This window comes from Heptranchias perlo, chromosome 5 (assembly GCF_035084215.1).
Source record: "Heptranchias perlo isolate sHepPer1 chromosome 5, sHepPer1.hap1, whole genome shotgun sequence".
In the NCBI taxonomy this organism is placed as follows: domain Eukaryota; kingdom Metazoa; phylum Chordata; class Chondrichthyes; order Hexanchiformes; family Hexanchidae; genus Heptranchias; species Heptranchias perlo.
The window spans coordinates 114,649,595-114,658,905 of NC_090329.1; the positions used below are offsets into that span (position 1 = coordinate 114,649,595).

Consider the following 9,311-nt stretch of genomic DNA (forward strand, 5'->3'; position numbering starts at 1 on the left):
TCTCTAGTTGGTTCCTCAACGTATTGGTCTAGAAAACCATCACATACACACTCCAGGAATTCCTCCCCCACAGTATTACTGCTAATTTGATTTGACCAATTAAAGTCTCCCATGATTATATTTGTACCCTTCTTGCAAGCGTCTCTAATTTCCTATTTAATGCCCTCCCCTGCATCTCCACTACTGTTTGGGGGCCTAAAGACAACCCCCACCAATGTTTTCTGCCCCTTGGTGTTTCTGAGCTCCACCCATACAGATTCCACATAGTGATTTTCCAAGCCAATATCCTTCCTCACTATTGCACTGATTTCCTCCTTTACTAACAATGCTACCCCATCTCCTTTCCCTTTTTGCCTGTCCTTCCTAAATATTAAATACCCCTGGATGTTCAGTTCCCATCCTTGGTCACCCTGCAGCCATGTCTCCGTAATCGCGACTATATCATAACCGTTAATATCTATCTGCGCTGTTAATTCATCTATCTTATTGCGAATGCTCCGCGCATTAGGACACAATGCCTTTAGACTTGTCTTTTTAAGATTGCTAGTCATCTTAGTACTATTTTTGCACTATGGCCCTATTTGTTTGTCGCCCTTGTTTTCTCTGCCTTCCACTATTGCTTCTTTCCTTTCTGTCTTTTATTTCTATCATTGTTTCCCCCTCCTCTGTCTCCCTGCTCAGGTTCCCATCCCCACTGTCATCACCCCCTTCTACTGACATAGACTAACATCCAATATCCAATCTGAGCTGTCTCATCAAGATCCTTGAATGAGTCTACACTAGGCAATATGCACACCTCTGACTCCAGCTCCACCAACTTTCCCAGCTGTTCACTCAGGTGGTATACAACGCCAGCCGGAGCAGACCTCCTTACCCAATATCCGGATACCAAGGCTGCATTTTCTAACTCAAAATATTGACTGCATGCATTCCAACTTCTCTCCCTTCACTACCAAATCTCTAATCCATGTGTTCATCATAAGCTTGGATTTCTTGAAAGCTCTCTGTGCCAGTCCCCCTTCCACCACAAGCTTCAATCAACCCAGAACTCTATGGCCTGAGTCTTCTCACACTAAGTTCTACACATCCATCATCCACCCTTGTCAAATTCCACTAGTCCCCTATCCCCATCATCCTAATCTGAGCAATCTTCTCCAGCCTGCAATCTATATTCCTATAACTCAGGATTATTGCTTGTTCCAAACTCCCCCACAACACCAAATGCCAATTTTTAGGTCAAGATCGCTCTGCTTTGAAACAGTCTTCCAAAAAACACTGTCTTGCTAGCTCTCTCCCCATTTGAAGGTGACACAAGGATGGATTACGGTTTCAGCGGCAGATGGGCTGAGGCAATGTGGAGGCAGACAATGTTAGAGGTGGAAGTAGGGAGTCTTTGATATGGAGTCAGAAGCTCAGCTCTGGGTTGAATAGGACGCAAACGTTGCGAACAGTCGGGTGCAGTGGCCCAGGAAGAGGATGAAGTTGGTGACGAGGGTACAACGTTTGTGGAGGGGGTCAAGACAATGGCGTAGATCTTCCCAACGTTTAGCTGGAAAACGCAGCTCATTCGAGACTGGATGTCAGACAATCAGTCTGATGCCACCGAAGCAGTGGAGGGGTCAAGAGAGGTGCTGGAAAGTTGAAGCTGGGTGTCAGTGTGTATATGGAAGCTGACCCCATATTTGCAGATGATGTGGTGACAGGCACGCAGAATGTATTTGAGGACGAATGGATTCTCGGGGGATTACCAAACTAGCAGCTCAGGGGTAGGATGAGAAACCGTGGCTAGAGGTGCTCTGACTACGATCGGTAGGTAAGAGTGGGACGCAGGAAGGGCATTCCCTCCGAGTTGGACAACAGAGGAGAAGCGTTGGAGAAGGACGGTGTGGTCAAGAACATCAAAAGCTGCAGAGGTCAAGGAGAGATAATCTATCATGGTCATAGTCATAGGTAATGTCATTTGTGACTTTGGTTAGAGTCATTTTGTACTGTGCTAGGAATGGAAACCTGACAACTGCAGGAAAGACAGCACAGATTGGGAGATGACACCACCATTTTCCTACAGAACGGATTTAGAAAAAAGTTACTTTTAATGCAAATATACATTGGGGGGGGGGGGGGGGCAAGAGGAGGGAGGCACGAGACACCAAAGAGCTAGACTTTGAAGTCCATTTCCTCAAAGACTGTAAACAATAAGTAATTTGTTAGCTTGTTTCAGTATTCAGCAAACACCTCACACCCATTGTACTGGGAAGTCTCTGGGCCTAAGTGCTCAGTAAAGGTTGTCTGGCAGGCCTTCCTTTCTGCCTGTGAACATGAAGACAAAAATAGACAAACACTCACTGACAGCTTTGGACTCACTCAGAAGGAAAATGCAGGAGTGTAGGTAAGTTATTTTGTTTATGTCAAGCAAGGTGGGTGACCCACCGATATGCAGAAATGTAGCCAGTTCATTATTTTTGGAGTATTGCAAATTTTTTGCTAATTGAATTAAGTGAGTCTGATCATAACTGTTCTGTATGTTCACTTGCTGTGAAATAAAGGCAGCTTAATAATTTCTGACCTCATCTTACTAAGTGTTTTCTTGGTTGGCCGCCGAAAAGATTGGAACGGCACGGGGAGGAATGAGAAAGACACACGCATCCAGTTCAGATCACAAGGGATCATTTTTATTATAACCTTGGATTATGCCATCATTTAAGTAGACATTGGTAATGTGAGTGAACTCCAGCACATAAGGGGAGCTTACAGAGGCGACTGAATACAAGATAGTATCTTCGGTAGAACAGACTTGATAATGTTCAGGGATTTTGAAGATGACAGGAAGGTTGGAGGTGAGGCAGTAGTTTGCATGGACAGAAGTGTCAAGAATTTTTTTTTTAAATTATTAAAGAGGGGGACAATGACAGCAGTTTTGAAAGGGAATGGGGCAGTGCCCAAGAGGGGAGAAACTCTTACAATGTCAGCTAGCATTGGGGGGGGGGGGTCAAAAAGGGAAGTTGGGTGAAGGAGAGTTTAGTGGGAATGGAACTGAGGGAGCAAGAGGTGAATCTCTTGGATGGGGCAGGATGGGGGGGGGGGGGGGGGGGAAAGAGGGAAGGAGAAAAAAAATGGAACATACAGGGTTTTAGGGCAAGGATATGTGGTGGGGGGGCGGAAATGAGTGGCAGAGCGGCTGGACTGAATTCCCAGCAGGATATGGTTTTGTGATAGTTATAACTGTGATAGTAGGGGAGATTTCAATTGTTGCCTAATCACAGCATGTTGGCTGAGGAAGTAATTTTCCACAACCTATGGATACTGGGAAATAGTTGCTTGGAACGTAATGTTCCAACATTACAGTGACTAGACTTCAAAAGTACTTCATTGACTGTAATGCACTTTGGGACGTCCGGAGGTTGCGAAAGGCGCTATATGAATACAAGTCTTTCTTATTATGTAACCATTTCTGATATGTTTCAGAGCAAATGAACACTTAACATGTCATACAATTGACCTGCTCTTCCATGATTAAGTGGTGTATCTTTGAACCATAGGCTAGGAAAGTCCAGAAAAGTCCCATGATCAGCTGATTCCAGGGATGCACTGAGTTACTCAACCTCAGCCATGGCAGCAATAGGGCACCACAACTGGCCTCAGTGCCCGTATGCTAGGAAAGAAAAACAAAGTCAGGCACGAATGTCTGCTCCCAAACCCCCAGTGGCCTTTGCTGGAAGCATACATGAGTGGCAGGTGAGGCTATGATTAGGTGCTTATTGCCAAGACACACCAAGAATTGTCATTTACATAGAAATTACAATATGGAAATAGGTAACTTGGCTCAACCAGTCCATAAAGATGCTTATCCTCCACACAAGTAATAGTTCTAATCCTATGTGCACGTTCTGTTCCCATATCTCTTTATTCCCCTTTCTAACTTCCATTCTTATCTATCCAGTCATAGCCAGCGAATCACCTGCAATGGCTTCTCTTCCCACTCCGTTATCTCTGGAGTCCCCCCCAAGGATCCATCCATGGCACCCTTCTATTTCTCATCTACATGCTGCCCCTCGGCGACATCATCCGAAAACACATCAGATTCCACATGTACACGGACGACACCCAGCTCTACCTCACAACCACCTCCCTCGACCCCTCCACTGTCTCTCATTTGTCACATTGCTTGACGGATATCCAGTACTGGACGAGCAAAAATTTCCTCCAACTAAATATTGGGAAGACCGAAGCCATTGTCCGCTGCAAACTCCGTTCCCTAGCCACCGACTCCATCCCTCTCCCTGACCACTGTCTGAGGCTGAACCAGACCATTCGCAACCTTCTATAAGTGCAGGCAATTGGGACTAGCTTAGTGGTATAAACTGGGCGACATGGACATGTTGGGCCGAAGGGCCTGTTTCCATGTTGTAACTTCTATGATTCTATGATTCTAGTTGACCCCGAGATGAGCTTCCGACCACATATCCACTCCATCACCAAGACCGCCTACTTCCACCTCCATAACATCGCCTTTCTCCGCCCCGAGCTCAGCTCATCTGCTACTGAAACCCTCATCCGTGCCTTTGTTACTTCCAGGCTGGACTATTCCAATGCTCTCCCAGCTGGCCTCCCATCTTCCACCCTCCATAAACTTGAGCTCATCCAAAACTCTGCTGCCCGTATCCTAACTCACACCAAGTCCCGTTCACCAATCATCCCGTAATCACTGACCTACATCAGCTCCCGGTCCGGCAACACCTCAATTTTAAAATTCTCATCCATGTTTTCAAATCCCTCCATGGCCTCACCCCTCCCTACCTCTGTAACCTCCTCCAGCCCTAAAACCCTCCAAGATCTCTGCGCTCCTCCAATTCTTGCCTCTTGCGTATCCCTGATTTAATCACTCCAGCATTGGCAGCCATGCCTTCAGCTGCCTAGGCCCTAAGCTTTGGAATTCCCTTCCTAAACCTCTCCGCCTCACTCTCTTCCTTTAAGACGCTCTTTAAAACCTAACTCTTTGATCATCCCCGTCCTAATACCTCCTTATGTGGCTCGATGTGAAATTGTTTGATAACACTCCTGTGAAGTACCATGGACATTTTACTACATTAAAAAAGGAGCTATATAAATGTAAGTTGTTGTTGCTGTTCTGACATGATCTCTGCTTCATTACACAGCCTCACAACCAGGGTAAGGTATCAGAGAGCCCAGGAAACCCCTTCCTCACTCATAGAATTCAGGGAGGGGGGGGGGGGGGTGTAAAAAGGAAACAGAAAATTGGGGTGGGGTGGGGGGGGGGAAATACAAATACAGAACCTAAATTTTATTGACAGAGTTCTACAATTAGGCAAAGGAAAATTGATATGCAGAAAATACACCTTAATTCTGTCTAGTGATTTTACAACAAAATAAAAATCAGAGCAAAATACATTGAGATCTAAAATTTCACTACACCTCTAATAATAATGCAATACAAGCAACCTTCAAGCAGAAGATTCAAACAATCCATTCCAGGCATCTAAATTATCTCATACCCGAGTCTAGTCAGTCAGTCAGTCGGGCAACAGTTATTGAATGTTACGTGCAGAAGCAAGATTCCCTGTCTTGAAACACAGGACTGGAGTGAACACATCCACAGATCAATTTGAGTCACGCCTCCACTGCTGGCTGACCACAACTGAATAGGCATCAAGCAAAAGTCCACAAACAAGGAGCCCTGCTCTAGTTGCTGACTGATACATTGGCTATGAGCTTAAATTGGATAAGGGAAGTTGATGTGCAAATCCCTTTTTTTGGAATAGAGGAAAAAAACTTCAATCTGTTTCTATAACTCATTCTGAACTCTTCAGCCTCACTTAGATGACACAATGCAATCTTTATACTAGCTGCCAATTTAAAACATACACAGACATATGCGTGGACACCTAACCACCGACACAAACTCAAAAATTCAATAGTTTCAAAAATTTCATAACAACTTCAATTAACAGCATGGAATTCAGGAAAAGCTGCAATCTAGAATGCCCCTGCCCAAGATAAGCTTGCAGGTTAATTTTGTGATATTACAGTAGCAGAAACTATAGTCTGTAAAAGCAAAACTTTAAAACGGATGAAATGCACAAGTTAACTCAAAAGCTTACTCCCATTTAGACATTTTAAACTCAGGAAATAAAATGTTGAGATTCCACAATTTCATACTATATGCATTAGGAAACTTGCACAACAAACACTGAACTTAATATAATCTTGTATTGTACTTTACATATTCAAACAATTTGTCACTCAAAAATGGTGAAATTCAGTATAATAATTACATTTTATTTGGGAGGGGAAGAATTAATTTCATCAACTGAATATTACTTAGCCATTAAATAGTGGTTGCTAATTTTATGATTGAAACTACCTCTTGGCAACAAAATATAATGTTAACCTTCAACAACTAGTCTGTCTCAATTCATTTCAATGAGACTAGCCTGATAAGATTAAGATACTTTGCTGTAAGCATATTTTCTTCAGTTTCGACACACACTGCGAAAGTAAGGATGACCAGGTCAGAGCAAGATGCTAATCTGCAGTTTTCAGAAAGTTATTCCATCTTCGATGCTTCTCTACTTAAAAGGAGACCTTTCTAAGAGGAGGAATCACTGCCCTGCATTAGAATCATAGAATGGTTACATCACAGGAGACCATTCGGCCCATAGAGTCCATGCCGGCTCTTTGTAAGAGCAATCCAGTTAGTCCCATTCCCCCGCTCTTTCCATGAAGCCCGACAAATTTTTTCCTCTTCAAGTATTTATCAAATTCCTTTTTGAAAGCCACGATTGAATCTGCTTCCACCACCCTTTCAGCCAGCGCATTCCAGATCATAACTACTCGCTGCGTAAAAAAGATTTCCCTCATATCACCTTTGGTTCTTTTGCCAATCACCTTAAACCTGTGTTCTCTTGTTCTCGACCCTTCCCCCAATGGGAACAGTTTCTCTTTATTTACTTTATCTAAACCCTTCATGAATTTGAACACGTCTCTCAAATCTCCCCTTAACCTTCTCTGCTCTAAGGAGAACAACCCCAGCTTCTCCAGTCTATCCATGTAACTGAAGTCCTTCATCCCTGGAACCATTCTAGTAAATCTTTTCTGCACCCTCTCTAAGGCCTTTACATCTTTCCTAAAGCGCAGTGCTCAGAATTGGACACAATACTCCAGCAGTGGCTGAACCAGTGTGTTTGAAAAAAAGGTTCAACATAACTTCCTTGCATTTGTAGTCTATGCCTCTTTTTATAAAGCCCAGGATCCCATATGCTTTCTTAACCTGTCCTGCCACCTTCAAAGAGTTGTGCACATATACCCCCAGGTGTCTCTGTTCCTGCACCCCCTTTAGAATTGTACCATATAGTTCATATTGCCTCTCCTCATTCTTCCTGTCAAAATCTATCACTTCACACTTCTCTGCATTAAATTTCATCTGCCATGTGTCCACCCATTCTACCAGCCTGTCTATATCCTCTTGAAGTCCATTACTATCCTCCTCACTGTTCACTTAGGAACCCCAGAAAAAAAAATTGCATCTTGACAAAATGACAAAACATGTTCAAACAAAAAGTTTCTATCCGGAGAGAATTATCATTTTAATTTAATATACAACAGCAAAGCAGATCCACATTTGACAAATGTACTAAGGCTTTGACCAGTAAAATGATATGCAAGATACTCTACAGTAAACATAGCAACTAAAGTCAACACTTACTAGAGTGCAATTACAGTATGCAAATGAAAACTATTTCAATGCATGAAAGATGGTGAAAATAAGTATGTTAACAAAACCACACCTCAATTGGTCTCTTTTTGGTGCAATACAGAGAGCATTGCTACCCCCTAGTTTTTATTACCACTTCAGCTTCACAGTTACTTTGTGTAAATACAGCTTGTTCTGTTCCTTACACTGTTTTGTAACATTTCAACTAAATACAGGGAACTGCATGATAATTAGAACAAGGTGACCTGGGGGGAAAAAACTCTTCACAATTAATAAAAGATCTGCACAATTCCCTCCGTCCCCGTCGCATACAGCTCATTCACACGATTTCTCCCTCCTGAACCGTTAGTTTAAAACAGAAATCGAACCGTCAGTGCAAACAGGATAGCACGGCCCTTGACAACATGAAATCTCCCACACATCAGAAGAACACAGGGGAGGTACACCATAAGTGTACACCACTGCGGGTGGCCGTGCACATTTTAAATATACATCACTTAATTATACATATACACACACACACACAAAATATATTACACAACCCACATATATATTACACATTTCATGGCTGCCTGTGCTTTACAGTGAGGGCTTTACAAAATGGCAAGCGCTCAAACTGAGACCACAGACACCCCTTTGCAACCTCAGCAGGGAACTACTGCAGTGTAACATTTCACAACAGTTCAAACAAGGCGACCTACCTGCAGGTGTTGGCCCAAAGATGCGAACCACGGGGACCCTCGTTACCTCATTCTCCCTGAATTCAGAAAAACAGACATCCAGACCCTTGACCGGGCTGGACATGTAGTAATCAGCAGTGACAATCCTCACTGCAAACATACTGACCCGATTCTAATGTATTTTAAAAAGGAGAGGGGAGGGGGGGGGGGAAGGAAGGAAACAAAAAAAAACACCAAAACAATCTTTTTCCCACCTCAAAAAAAATAAAATGTTAAATGCTGTGTCTGCAGTGACTATTAGTGACTTGTCTTTGTCGGTCGGGCCGAGCTGACGGTGTTAGTTGTAGATGATGGTGAGGTGGAGGCGGCTGCGGGCCTGTGTAATGCCTGTATCCATGTCACTCTCTCCCTACCCCGGCCTCTCATCCTCCTGTAACTGCCTCTAGCCGCCTCTCTCGCGTACACATAACGCCCGCCCGCCAGCCACCTTTAACCGTACGCACCCCCCCCCTCTCTCTCTCTCACCACCAACTGCCGTTATTAATACTGCGACTATATTGTTGTTTTGTTTTTATAAATAGACTCCGATTTTCCTCCCCTTCCTCTCGCCAGTCAACTCAAACCCCCCCACACACACACCACCCCCTCTCTCTACACCTTATACCCACTCCGCTATTACTAACAGCTGCACTGCAGCACAGCTCTCCCGTGCACCGCCGTATGAAGGGGGGAGGGGAGGGAGTCAACGGAAATCCCACCTCCTCCTCGCTCTCATTGGTTAACCGTCTCACTCCCCATTCCGGATGTTGATTGGCTGCTGCTGTGGTTTGACGGGACGGCGGTGACATTGATCCCGCCCACCCCCTCCCTGTTGACTCCGCCCCCCCCCCGCCCGCCACTGG

At 44.2% G+C, this 9,311-nt stretch overlaps 1 protein-coding gene across 1 annotated transcript in view; it reads right to left on the reverse strand.

The window, feature by feature from the left end:
* Positions 1-8,924, reverse strand: part of rev3l (REV3 like, DNA directed polymerase zeta catalytic subunit) — a 153,695-nt gene extending 144,771 nt beyond the window's left edge. The window contains exon 1 of the mRNA XM_067985058.1: positions 8,431-8,924. Within this exon, the coding sequence (XP_067841159.1) occupies positions 8,431-8,569 (139 nt within the window). The 5' untranslated portion in view covers positions 8,570-8,924. The remainder of the gene's footprint in view (positions 1-8,430) is intronic.
* Between the last annotated feature and the right edge of the window lie 387 nt (positions 8,925-9,311).